Raw genomic sequence first — 14805 nt, forward strand, 5'->3', positions numbered from 1 at the left:
CTACATGATGAAGCAGGGTTTAATCTCACCAAAAGGAGAAGGAGAGGCCGTAGCGTGATTGGCCAACGGGCCATTGTTGGTATCCCTGGGCAGCGTGGTGGCAATGTCACATTGTGTGCTGCCATCAGCAATCATGGGGTTGTCCACCATCATGCCAACCTTGGGCCCTACAACACTCACCAGCTCCTCATTTACCTCAATCACATGCGAGATGCTCTGTTAGGGCAGCAGGATGAGTATCCCATCTATGTTGTTGTTTGGGACAATGTGAGTTTTCACAGAGCCCTCCGGGTTAGAGAGTGGTTCAATATGAACCAAGGTTTCATCAATCTTTGCCTTCCACCGTACTCCCCTTTCCTGAACCCCATTGAAGAAGAATTCTCCTCATGGCGGTGGAAGGTATATGAACGCAAACCTTACACCAGGGTAAATCTCCTGCAAGCCATGGAACTGGCCTGTGGTGACATAGGTGTGGAGGCATGCCAAGCCTGGATATGGCATGCCAGGGTTTTTTTCCCCTGTTGCCTGGCCAGACAAAATGTGGCCTGTGATGTGGATGAAGTCCTGCGGCCTGACCCAGTACAGAGAAATGATGCTGTGGCTGAGTAATGCACTTCTCATTTGTATACTTTTGTACTTTATTTTTATGTAGGCTTACTGTATAAAAGTGCTAAATGCATAAGATTTCTGTTTGTTTTTGTACTGTACAAGTGCTACGTGTAAATGCGCAAGATTTCTGTTTATTGTACTTTTATATTTTTACTATGTACAAGTGCTAATGCACAGGTTTTTTGTTTTGCAACATGCATTTAGCCTACAGTGAACAATAAACATTTATTTCGAGAGCTTCATGTCCTGAGTATTGTGTTTTCTATTTTTCTATGTAGTGTTTAGTGACTGCTCAGTAGTGTTTTTAATTTTGATAGACTCGGGGCACGATTTGACAACATAGTTCAGTTTTGAGCACAGATTAAACTGTTTTGAGGTGAAAGTTTGGTTTTGCAAGAAGAGTCTGAGGTTTTGTGAATGTAGCTTGAAAATTGGGTTTTGTGTTCACAGTTTAGAGAAAAGGAGAGCTGCTTTCGAGAAATGTGTCTTAGCAATCGAGAAAAACTGTAAAGTTCAAATTTCAGGACTCTCTTCCTACCTTACGCAGAACCTTTCCTATCTCCTCATCTGCTACATCTGCTACAGTGGCTTTGAAGCCAGGCTGGCCTAAAATGTGGTTCACCAGGTTCTTGTCGAGGAAATGTGGGGCTGGTCCTCCATGTTTTATACTCACTGCAATCATCTTCCCTGCCAAGAAATACTCATCTTCCCTGGCAGCTGTTATGCAGAGTATAGAGGAAGCACATACAATTAATCATCATATTATTTTTAAATATACAGGAAAATGAAATAGCAAGGATTTGCAAACTTTACAAAAAATGTTTTCAAGGTTAAATTAAATAATAATTCATTAAAAGTTGCTTGAAGGGGAAATTTGCTGATTTTCAACCTTACCTTTATCTATCCCAGTTAGGGATATAGTGTGAAAAACGCCTGCAGCTGTTGCCGATCTTGTCCGTGTTAAATGCGTCTTTTGATATCACTGAATGCAGGAAGTACAACAGGTGCCGAGCTGCACCCCAGAGACACGGACCAGATCAGCAACAACTGCAGGCGTTCTTTACACTATATTCCTAACCGGGATAGATAGAGGTAAGGTTGAAAATGGGCAAATTTTCCCTTACACACACAAATAAACTACCTAAAAAAAATACCATTGGAATTATACACAAGGTAGCAGCTTTCTGAAGGTCCATCAAAAATGGGGCGATCTTTGAGATGACTCATTAGAAGGGTGAGGAATTCACACCTTGGGCCACCTGTATCCAAACCCTCTTCAAAAGAGCCAGCATCGTCGGTGAACTTCACAAGCATGTCATTGTTTTCAGAGTAAGAGCCACGCTTAAATCCTCTGACAGCTTCGTCCCATATGTTTGACCTAGCTACATTGAACCTGCTGACTTTTTTGTGTTCAAGAGCAAGTGTCAAATCTGCAATGATTTCTTGAGCCAATACACTTGTATGCCTTCAAAAAAGTGGAAATTAGGTAAAGAAATACTTCAGATGTATAGGACCTGGTACAAGCATATTTTAGTAGCTAGCAGTTTGAACACTAATGCATACAATATGAATATATCATAGTACCATGCATACTGAGATAGCCACTACTCGCTATGCCTTGTAATCGTTAACTCCCACAGTGTCAGATTGCACGCTGCCACTGAAAAAAGGAAACTCCTGAGAGGACAGATATGTGAGGACAGAGCACAGTTAGGCAAAAAGACTTTGCAATCCATAGTTTGACCAGGATATGGTGACCAGAACTGCAGCTCTGTGGGCGTCAACAACTACCAAGTGCAGAGACTACTGGTTAATACAGTTGTAATAATAAAAATTTAGTGACTTACTCAGGTTCCTCTGGAGACGCATGTCTTTCATTTGAAATCTCATCATCATCATCGTCATTATCATCAATGACAACGGGTGCATACAGGTCTGTGTACTTCCTGCGAAATGAACACAACATTAATTTATATCCCCCCGTACACTTTCTTACACAAGAAAAAAAGACACACACACACACACCCATAATAACCGCTCCTGGTGGTAGAACATCCTGCGGTACTTTGAATAGTGTCCTCAGTATCAGATAGTATGATCTGAAATATGTAGAGAAAATAAAAATATATTTAATGGGTCAAAGTATGTGGTACATTTGTTCACTTGGTGTTTGTCTTACCAAATATGTGACATGAAATGAAAAGACACATTTCAACCGCTTCAATCTCTAATGCCAAGAAACAATGAGAATCTCAAAAGAAGAAAAAACGGATTCAACTCTTATGGACACGGAAAAAGTACAATGTAATAAAAAAGTAATATATGAAACTACAAAAGATACAAAAACACCACAAGTAATATATACTAATGTATTATTACCTCTGGTACGTCACTCCTTGGTGACAGTCGGCCAATGGAATTCCTGAGATAGGGAATACGTTTTATATTTAGGTGTGGGAAAAAACAAGGTACAACACAGAAAGCTGAAGGAGTCCAGTATATGTGTTCTATAGTCACATTTTGTATAGTGTACCCTTAAATGAGTAAGACTGTCAATGGTGGACCTGATGCAACTATCCACATGAAGAACTAACAGAATGTATATGTTTAGATATAAACTTGCTTACAGTGTCTCTGTTTGCGTTATGGGGCTGCTCTCATGCTGAGGTTCAAATGGCTGCAGTAAAATCACAAAATAACCATTTACATTAAAACAGACTGTATTGTTGCTATAAGTTAACAATTGCTTAATACTCTCAAATGTGTTAACATAACATCACACTCAACAGTGTGTCAGCAAGATCAAACTCAGTTTTTTTGTGCAGAGAAAAAATGTGATCCTCTGATATGGTTTCCCTACTTCTGCCTTGTATTCCTTAAGCACAAAAGGATTGTCTGTCCCAGGGACATTGATTATTTCAGAGGCAGCAGGGTACAGGGGGATGAAGGGTCCTTCGTCTTTTAGATCCTTATTAAAGTCCCTCATCTTCTTCTCAGCAAGTTGATGGAGAGTTTCGGCATTCGTGTCAGGGTCTGTGTTCAGTGGAAGGGTTTTTCCACGTATTGGTTTTAATTGTAAAGCCATCAACCCAATATTTATCTGCAAAAGAAAACAGACACAAATTGGGAAATTCATTGTCATCTGGTATTATCAGCAATTACAAACCAATTCATTAGCATTTGCTGGGTGCTTGGTCAAGGGTATCACTTGAGCAATTGTTTTCCCACAATAAACATGAAGCAAATCCATATAACTTCAGCATAAGTTGTGCTAAAATTACCTCTTTACTGACAACATTTGGATCCAAGATAATGTTAGATCTGAAGGCAAATATGTGTCTACAGGCTCTGAACCAGAACAAGCAACTAACCTGTGCATTCTTTTTTATTTATTTATTTATTTATTTATTTTTTACCCATTCTCCCAAATGAGAAGTTCTGCCTTTTTCTTGCGATATTGCAAAAAAGTACACAGAGATGGGTTTGTGGATCCACAAGCATTGGTGGATCTGCATTTGTTTGGTAACAATGCTGGAAGACAAACGAAAATGACTTGTTGTGAATAGCATGACCTACATTACCTGGCTAATTACAGTTTTTCTCAATTGTTTACACACTAACATTGGTACTTGAGACACAATGACCACAACCTGTAACTCATGTACCAACCCCCTGAACCAATACTGCTGAAATACAAGCACATCTCCTGCTTTACATTCTGATTGCTGTTCTAAACCACTCTTTTTTTCCCAAACACTGGACATAATTCTCTACATTTGGCACAATCTTCATAAATAACATCTCTTGTGTTCACATGGAACACGCTGGCATTCATTCATACTAGTGTTTTACATTTTGCTCAACAGTGTTCAACTGGTTCTTAGAAATGTTTATTCATATGATGGGGTGTGTGTGTCATTTAAACACAAAATACCATTTTGAGAAGACATAACATTGTTTTGACCACAGTGTCATTTTGCAGGAGATTTTTGGAGTTGATTATCTAACGTTACTGACAAACTAACGTTACCCTTATCACTTTTTTTTACCGTTCAAGGCGGGGTTTAGTGTAACGTTAACGTTAACATTAGAGCCCTGTTTAATTAGCCTGCTAGTAGACAGTAACAAAAACAGAACTGTACAAAAAATGCATCACACGTCACTGAGCTTTGAAGACAGCATAGTTGAATATATAAATAATGTCATTTGTTAAGTATCGTTAGCAACATAATGTTAACGTTACCTGAAGATGGTGCATTCGTAGGCTTAACGTCAGGTTGAGGTTCATCCATGGCTTCACATTCATCATATACAATCCCTGGAAGCCCCTTGCCACAGCCGCTGCAAAAACTTGGCCGTAGCTCTGTAAATAATTTCTTGCCGCAGTGAGGGCAATACATTATTAATAGTTTTGTTCCAGCTCCTAACTTCCTACCTACCTCTTAAAAAAAAAAAATAAAAAATGTACCTAACTTTTCCGGTTTGAATCTCTCTAATGCTGTTATGTTTTCTGATTTACTGTTGTGTTTTCTGATTTGCTGTTGTGTTTTGCACTTCAGGGCCACCTTAATAATGGGATGAGCAGCAGATATGGTGCATTGATTAAATATGTACCTGACACACTGAAATAACAGTATCCTACTATTTTTCATGCATGAGCTACTTGCTCTAAATCTAAATGATTTGACATTAATGAGACAACAACCAAATGTTTAATTCTGGTCTATTGACAAATAACTTACACCATTAACATGAGATACAGCTGTTATAATTTGCTACGGGAGAAGTTTTTCATTTAAACCTGAGAGAGAGAAAAACTCTAGTTATCAGAATGTTTTAATGTTCAAATGTGCAGATGTCGACATCTCTAGGATACACTGGTTCTTAGTAACGAAGTTGCTTTTAATACAAAATCATTCCATCAATATGAACAAGACTCTAGAAGCAAGCCTTTTGACAATGGGCAAACTAAGTATCTTTGCAGTGAGTGCCAGGCAGAGACTTACTGGTCAGGGTCAGCTCCATAATGAAAAAGCAGCTCCGTCACCTTCACTTGGCCCAAGAGAGCAGCACAGAACAGTGGACTCTGACCCAGGTGAGTCACACAATTCACATCAACACCTGAAACACATCAGAAAACACTGAGACCATGTTTTTGTTATTGTTCTTCATTTTGAAGTGCAAGTGTTCCTTTGACTTAAAGGAGCTATTTGTATGTTTTGGTATTGCTTCATAGTCAACATCAGCATTAACAGCAGTTTACTTACCAGTCTAAAAGAAACATTGCGAGTCCATTATCACACTTCATTCCTACTCACCAAGAGCTGTCTCCAGTGGTGGAAAGCAACCCTTTTGTTTTGCTTCTGTTTCTATCACTTCTTTTCTTCTACTTAAGTTAACATAATAACCAGCTCGCCCCCAGCCCGGTTGGTCACTTTTCGATAACAGCTCACTGTAGCGTCCAGTCTGCCCTGAGGAAGTACCTGCTCAGAGGACATATTATAACCTCTTGTAACATTTCCTCAAGCTCTTAGTGAGACTGGTAAGTGAACAGCTGTTAATGCTACAGTTGGCTATGCTGCAATAGCAGAACTCTTTTAGAGAAGAGTATGGAATTAATCTTTATTTGCATGTTACCAAACTAGATGTTTTATAGTATAGATACACAACAATAGTTGTACTATTTACTGTAACTAGTTGCATTCCCTTTTTCAGCAGTTTCTCCAACTTGGTAAGATTTCCCTCCAAAGTGTATTTGTGCAGTTGAGTTTGTAGGACACCCACATGAACAGGACAGGGGAAATGCAACGCAGTCAACTTGTTTCATCTGGTCAACCAGCAGAGGGCACTGTCATTAGCCAGTGAGGTCAAACTTGTTACAGCTAGTTTGTCTTTATTGGTGCTTTCATACATAACATGTTTGGTACATTTTGTATATGTTTGACTCCAAGGGAATGTTTGTGCCAAATTTGAAGGGATTCCCTTGTGTTCACAAAGTCAAAACAGTGTCTAAACTTACTTCTACCAGCAGTCAGTTACATCAGCAGCAGAGGGAGGAGAGACAGGACACATGACAGAAGGAAGGACTGACACTGATGTCTGAGGACAGAGGACGGGAGGAGGGATTGACACGGACTGATGTCTGAGGATACAATTTACGCCATCTGCAATGCATGCCACGATAAAATACTTACAATTTGAATGCAGCATATATCTGATTTGAAATCCTATTCTTGGTTAATGTTCTGAGACATATAGCCTTTTATTTATTAGACTATTTGCTCTGTTTAGCCTATTGAATGGGCTTAATTTTTTTTTTTTTAGTATGTTAATAAAGGGATGGGACAACAGGGTGAGTGGAGGCAGTGAGAAGGGGCAGAGGGAAGGAAGATCACATAGGGTGACATGGTTAATGAGGCCAGCACTTCCTCCTTCACAGCATCTACAATGTCCTTCCAAGCCCTGCAAACCTTGTCACATGGGGCCTGACTGGAAGCACAAAACTTGACATCTTGTCCTCTTGCAATACAGCACAGAGGAGATACTTTCTTCTTCATTTCATCTGAACTGTTCTCTGTGAGTTGTTCAGTGTATATAAAGTTGATCCAATAAAATGTTACTTTTTTTTTTTTTTTTTTTTTTTTTTTTTTTTTTTTTTAAAGTATATTTTTTGGGCTTTTGTGCCTTTATTAGACAGGATAGTAGAGAGAGACAGGAAATGGGGAGGCAGAGAGAGGGGGAACGACATGCAGTAAAAGGCCGTCCGATGCGGGATTCGAACCAGGGCCTGCTGCAGCGGGGACTGTAGCCTCTACATAAAGGGTGCCTGCTCAACCCACCCTGTTGATGGTGAAAGCTACCTTAGGATGCAGGCTGGAGACGTCGTTGAGGGAGCAGGAGGATCGGAACCAGGTGAGCAGTCAGCAGGGCAGACGAACCAGGAAGGAGCAGGCAGGTGGGTAATCAGAGCCAGACAAAGGATCAGGAAACCAGCAGGGAAATACTCACATTGCAACGTTGGAGCTGGAGAATGCCAAACAGCCACAGGGACAGGCAGACAGGAACCAGGAAGTGCACAGGCAGAACTCATGGTCAGGGACAGAAGGCGGAGGTGTTTACTGGGGCAGATACGAGGCAAGATGGTCAGAGACGAGCAGAGTCGATACCAGGAGGTCAGTCTGGAGATGGAAAGTCTTGCATGAGTACAGCGAACAATCTGGCAATGAGTGAATGAACCGGGGCTGCATATATACTGACTTGATGAGTGATGAGATACAGCTGAGAGCTCAAGGTGGAGCTGAAGGCGCTGATGAGGTAGGTGTGGTCAGCCAGTGGGGTGAGAGAGAGCTCAGGTAGGAGCAGAGGCAGATTGTGACACCTGTGAGTGATGAAGGTGGTTAGCTTGACACTTTCAGGGTCCAGAGGGATATGGAGGATGCATCCAATGTGGAAAACAAATTTTTTATGCCTCTTTTCTTGGCAGCAAGACTAGACTGCTTTAACTTATGTATGTAACTTGATTAGCTCAAACTGGCAGGCAGTATTGATGGCTCTATCTAGACTCAGGTTGCTTTCCATCTGCTACTTTTCAGAAACATCATGGTCAGTGATGCCTCTGTATCCCCAAACTCACACTGTTCTGCCAACTCATATAATCCTTTCACAAAATCCTCCACAGACTTACTGGGCCACTGTGAGCTCTAATGAAAACATGCCTGGTCATTTATAACATTTGTGCGGGGTATCAAGTGTTCATTCACCTTAGTTACCAAATGGCTGTAGTTGCGTGAGCTGGGTTCTCAAACATGAGTAAATTGATGACAGCATCTTCTTTCCCCGTGGCGGACAGCAGTCAGTTTTCATGCACTGCTCCATCCTCCTTATTTAACTTTGTGGTGATACAAAAATGGGAAAACCTGTGTATCTACAGTGGCTACATCGCTGGCTGGCTGAAGCTGAAGGGCTCCTGAGCTCTGAAGTTTGACATGCTTTCTCAGTTACTGGAATTTCTGACACAATGAAATGAGAGGAGACCACACAAACAACATGAATGGTTTTAACTTTGCTTTAATAATTGTATATAATATTGTATCTACAGCAATATGGCAGCTCTGCTGACCAAAGAGATAAAAACTCCAATAACACTTGTAATATAATGTGCAACTTTATTGTTTTTTATACTGCTGTTTTTACCTCATCAGACTTTTCCCCTCCTCTATACACCTTGAAAGTGGGTAAGGTTGTGCTAGAATTCCCAGCTCTGCTGATAAAATTCTCCCTGATAATCTTCCAACTTCCTGTTTATGTTTTGCCTCAGAAATTATGGGATATATGTTGCAGGTACCAATATGTCCTGCCTTTAAACACTGAGATTCCCTTTGCTTCAGGTTAACTGCCCAGTGTCCACGTACTTTTGACAATAGTGTAGTTCTAGAGATCAATCAGTTGGCAAGTGCACTGTTGTTGCAAAATTCCTACATTTCCGACGGCGCGCGAAGGCAGCAGAAGAGCCCATAGTCTGTGCTCGAACTCGTAAAAGCTCTTGTCATTTTTCCTTTTTTTTCTACATTCAGTTCGTGTTTGAACTTTTACTTTCTCTGAGTTCATGACTGAGAAATCGGCAACAAAACCGCCACAGTAACCTAAGAAAAAGTATAAAGGGACTCATTTTCTGATCTCTACGTTTCATTCCTAAAAGGAGCTTTTTGGAACAGGTTATAAATTAGCTTCTTAAATCAGCCTGCTTGTGTTGAACATAAAGTGGAACTTCACCATAAAACAAATAATTTTATTTCATATTCAGGCCGTATTTATGTGCTTTACTTGGTGCCTGAACTCAACCTATCGTTCCGTCTTGTATTTGTCACATTCATGGGCTGGTCTGTTATACATCTGCTTTATAATAATTGGATTTACGCTTTTAATAAACACACAACAAGAGAAGACGAGAGGAGGAGGGATTTCCCTGCTCCAAAAAAACTTTTTCCTCTAGTTGCATTAGCTGGAGGAAGACGAATGAGGGGGGAGGTGGGGGACATTCCTCTCATACTGCAGATCAGGCAGGGGGAGCTTCCTGTTTCTTCTCCTGTATTGCTTCCTTTTTTTTACGGTTAAATATGAAATTTGTTGGGAAGGACGGAAAGTTTTTGGCCGCGAACGAACACCTTTTCCGGGAGAAAGGATTAAAATCCGCTGCGAAGCCCGCGATCAAGCGGCGGCAGAGAGTGCTGTTGTAGAGAAGAATTTGTGCAGCCAGAGGAGTCGCTTCAGTCCGGAGTGAAATAACAGAAAAGATGTTTCATCGAGGACCGAAAAAGTGAACGGAAGGATCTCTGCAGAAAGGTAAAACGGACATGTTGTTAAGATACTAAAGTTGGTTAAACTGTGTGCTCGGTTCCCACTTTAGCGTATTCACGTATCACAGTTGAGAAAATTACAAACCGATGTCGAAGAGAAAACAATCTGTCCCCGCAGGAAAGTTACAGGCAGTTTTCTGTTGTATCATGAAGGCAGCCAGAGGAGAGGGTGGTTTATAGTTTCGGACAATTATTGTGATCTAATCCGTATGTCTCGTCCTGGTTCATATTTCATTCATTGAAGGCTTCTGTGAGTTAATGATTTTTAATGACTTGGTATTTTCTGCATATACCGATAACTGAAGCCTGGATAATGGAAAGTGTAGGTGGGTGTATCCTGTGTTAGCAGAGGTCCTGTTTGCTGCTTTTCAGCTTCAAGTTTAGATTTTCCCATGTGGGGCCACACAAAGGGTCCTTGATGGTTCCAGGGGGTCCTCAGAGACATGGTTCTGTGACTGGTCTCATATACACAAGGTTTCACTGAGAACGTTAACATGCGCAGCATAATCTGCTTATCTGGAGATTTCTATCACAGTTAACACTCCTAACAGTAACATGATTATAGCTAATAGTTAACACAGGTTTGCTCTGTCAACACTGCAGCATGTTCTTGGGTTTATTAATGCAACATTCAGGTAACTGCATCAGGTGAACTGTGACTGGTAGAAAATTCATCCATATCACTGGTTTGGTAAACAAAGGAATTTCAGGCCTTTGTTTATTTGCACATATATTCTTGTGTTGTCATTTTAGATTAAAAAGATTTGATGGTCAAAATCAATCTGTTCGATAATAGTGATACTGATAAATCATTCTGATCAGCAAAATTCCCAACTCAAACACAAAATAATGCAGATATGAATTAAAAGCAGTGTGAAGACCAAAGTTTAAAGAATGAATTTGACTAGACACTGTCAGGAGTTTATTTACTATTCTGTACTGGTAGGTTAATAACAGAAATAGTGTGTTATAATGTTAAATAACACAATTCTATAATGTGGATATTTCCTGGAAACAGAGACATAATACCAACTGTATGCGTGGATAGTCTATTTTTTTTCAGTTAACACATTTTAACGACACAGACATCCCTTATTAAAGCTGTTAAATGAAGGACGTCTCTCTGTTGATCCAGTGTGCAGTCCATCTGTTCTTAATGTCAAGTGGTAAATTAACTTCTAAAGCACTTTTCTAATTTTTCAACCTCAAAAAGCCATATACACCCATTAACTCACACACTCATACACTGCTTTTCTATCACACACACACACACACACACACACACACACACACACACACACACACACACACACACACACACACACACACACGTGATACATGATGATACATCTCAAAGCCACCTCACCTCAAACACGAGTTTACTGTAGAAGCTAGAAATTAGCTTTTCAGCCACAGTTAGGAGTAATTTTTAAAAGTCAGTTATTCTGGAGATTTTGCATGTTATAGCTCATCAACTACAATTAGCACACATGTTAGATCACCAGTGACCATTTCCCAAAGTTTACTATAACTTTTTACCAGTCAGCTGAGCTAGCCGTAACGCTGGTGAGCTAATCTGCTAGCATGGTTACGGACTGCTGTTGGCTGTGTGAGCTGTTGAATGTTATCTCATAGACCACTTATACGTGTGGATGGACAATTGTCCAGCATTTGTATGAATTTTTCAGACTTTTAGAACATCCACCAGTTCCCGGAAGTCGTGGCACCTCTTTCTTTTTCTCCAGCCAAGACCAAAACAGCTTAGTGCCAGATTTTCCAGAAGAATGCTTTGTGAGATCTTCTGGTGTATTAACTTGGAAATTTGGCCAGAAAAACTAATTGCTCTTTTATGGAAGCAGATTTAGGGCAGAGATTCCCTCATGAGTCCTTACTTCTGCTGGGAATGGTACCTGGATGTATGTCGACCGTTGTGCCATTCGGACTGCACTTCATCTGAGGTAGTTTTGTCATTCTCATGCTGCAGTTCTGCTTTTAAATGATCTGATTGATGAACCGCACAGAAACTAATTCCTCAGGTTCCTGTGTCAATAAATGAATGTCTTCATCATTGTCCCTGTATTCATTTGTAGTAACAGTGAGACAACAGTGCCATCATGAGGTCAAACTGAAGGAAACAATGATACCTACTATCACTTGCAATCCAGGACACAGAAAAAAGTGACACTCTCACAGAACGTACTTTGGTTTGCTATGTGGTCTTGAAGACTATTTAGAGAAAGACAAATTGAGATACCAGAACACTTTTAAAGGCTGTTAGCTGAATAAAATGAATGAATTAGACAGGGTTTAACACTAAAGACCTGAGGTGGGCATTTAAGGGTTAATTAAATGAAGCACAGTATACATTTCATTATCAATTTGTTATTTAAAATTAAATTAGTTTTCTTTTAATTGCAGTCTTGAAGAAGGCACAATTCAGGTCTTTCTCAGAATTTTGATGAACTGTCATCACATTCATGATATTTTTCCAGTTATGCAGATCTACACATTCAAGAATTGAAATGGTATAATAATAGAACTGTAATACAGAAACTGGAAAGTAACTTGTGTATTGAGGGGCTTTCAGGGTATAATCAAAAGATATGTCATTTTGAGGGAGTTTGCTACATCTTCACCATGTTTGTCTGTCTGTTGGAGACATTCGTGTTCTGCACTGATCACCTGCTTAAAGTACACGAGTATGGCTACACAAGTGACGGCCGCGGTTGCCATCTGCGTGGTTGCAGGAGCCCCTCAAGAGTCTCCGAGTTCCATGTATGAAATATTTGAGTGTGAATGGAAAACCCCCTACAGATCAGAGACAGAGAGGCCCACTGGGTTTGACCCAGAGCCTAGAAATTCCTCTCACTGCTCTGCTTCTCTCAGATATAAACACTTCTCTTCTTCTTCTACTTTTACCACTGTCTTTCAGCTTCTGCCCCCCCCCCCACCCCCAAATTTCTCAAACTTCCTGTCATCTGCTCTGTGCATTTTTATTTTTTTTGTTCAAACTCCTGGCTTGTTGGCTTGACTAAATCTTGTAGTGAACAGAAAGCTTTTTCAACCAGGACTGTGAATAGATTTCTGCAATGGAAGATCAGGATTTAAGACTTTTTCTGGAAAAGCCAGGAAATACCACATGATTTTACAAATGGATAACTTTGAAGGAATAGACCAGGAAGTATTACTATGGGTGACTTGTGGTGGTTTTCTGTCTAGTTTCCTTTCTCCAATTTAAAAGAACACGAGGATAAAGAGTCAGAAAAGTGCTCTGCTTAATTCATGGAAATTCAAGGAAGTTCCATCACATGCACTTGTGGGGAAGCTGGTTTCCATAATCATTGTAAGGAAAATCCAGTGAAGATTGCTAGGGCTTTCACAGTACACTACCCAACGTGTGCATACTCAACTAACTCAACTGTGGGAAATGGGGCTGAGGGTCTGCAGCACCCCCTGAAATGACACATTATGAAAACCATCAGAAGAATGTTTTTGGGATATATATGAGTGGTCCACTGCTATGTGTGGGAAGAAATCCTTGAAGATGTAGATTGATGACCTGGTTTCTCTGTCTCCTCTTGACAGTGTCCATACTTGTGAATGTTGACTGACGTGTATGTGCTCACATAGAAGAATATCACTTTTTGTAATAGTAGCTTTGAATTGGGAAAATTTGAAGCTCCTATTACAAAAAGTGATATCCTGAGTTCAACTTTGAGAAAAACCTTTGTCTGCCACTCTACGACCTCTCTTTCCAGAGCAGCACGATTAGCAGGGCAGCGCTGGGTCTATGGGGTCTATGGGGATTGAGTCCGTTTGGAGCGACCCTAAAAAAGAAAATGATTTTTTGTTTAAATAAAGAGCTGCAGGAGCTTTGTACAGTTTGGGCAGCCAGACACAGTAAGGAGCTGTACCTGCTGTACATACCTACGTGAATAAGATGAGGTGGCCATGATGCTGTGTCTGCCCTCAGGCCACAGCATAATGAAAATTTTAATCAAGTCAGAGTTACACAGCATGAACATGAAACAGCTCACGTTTTCCACTTAATATCAAACATGCAAGAAGTCAGTTCCTCACTCCACAATAATTATTAGATCTTTAAAAAATCAGCATCAGACCACAGCATCCTCTCCTTGACTGCTGTTTGCTGTTCAAGCAGAAGCTGCAGGTCATGTTACAGTCGGTTTATCCAGTGTTTTCTGGTCTGAATGTTCCTACTTATCTTTTATAATCACAGAAATGAAGAGGAACAACATCAGCCAACAGTCCATCATATTGTTACAGTCACAAGCAATGAAAGTAGAAGTTACATTCTCAGACATTATTTATCTCTTTGAAAGAGTAAACGTTAGGCAGTTACACCAGCGTGCAGGTATTAGGGAGTGACACAGTGCTGAATGGTTGCCAAATCCACCTGTCTCCTCCCAGCCCCACCTTGGATGGGGGCAGGTAGGTGGAAAGAGAGGTGCGCCACCTAAAACCCGCACAAAACAGGTAGACTTTATAGAACGTGGACACGGTGGATCAGACAAATGTTGGACTACCTACAAGGTTTTCAGTCAGCTTGATTTTAGGAGAATATAGAGATTTTTTAAGGAAGCCACACAGGTAGGACCATACGTCAGTGTTTTTGATAATCCCATTTTTAATCTTTTTTTGTGGTAAAAGTGGTACTTTCATGTTGGCCTGTGAAATAGTTTTATATACTTTTCTAGCACAAACTTGAAGATATTTAAAGATTTCATAATACATAAGTTGAATCTTTCAGGAGCAGTAGGAAAAATGTTCTCAGTTACAGTTCCTGGTAAAAGTCTAGAATGAAAACAATAAGAAAACA

The 14805-nt window shown here is 40.3% G+C and overlaps 2 protein-coding genes across 3 annotated transcripts in view; one reads left to right on the forward strand and one right to left on the reverse strand.

The window, feature by feature from the left end:
- Nucleotides 1-7243, reverse strand: LOC111234564 (the record flags this gene model as incomplete). The annotated part of the gene is given in 6 exon segments (XM_022762713.1): nucleotides 1-216; nucleotides 1148-1326; nucleotides 1764-2065; nucleotides 2598-2600; nucleotides 3237-3716; nucleotides 7233-7243. Coding segments are annotated over 6 exon segments (1191 nt in total), but the record flags the coding sequence as incomplete, so codon positions are not given.
- Nucleotides 7244-9697: 2454 nt separating this feature from the next.
- LOC111234366 (angiomotin-like) overlaps nucleotides 9698-14805 on the forward strand; it is a 40308-nt gene continuing 35200 nt past the window's right edge. For both annotated transcript variants that reach the window (XM_022762413.1, XM_022762414.1), the window contains exon 1: nucleotides 9698-9951. The gene's annotated coding sequence lies outside the window, so the exon portion shown is untranslated. The remainder of the gene's footprint in view (nucleotides 9952-14805) is intronic.

This window comes from Seriola dumerili, unplaced genomic scaffold, assembly GCF_002260705.1.
Source record: "Seriola dumerili isolate Sdu_G_001 unplaced genomic scaffold, Sdu_1.0 BDQW01000449.1, whole genome shotgun sequence".
NCBI lineage: Eukaryota > Metazoa > Chordata > Actinopteri > Carangiformes > Carangidae > Seriola > Seriola dumerili.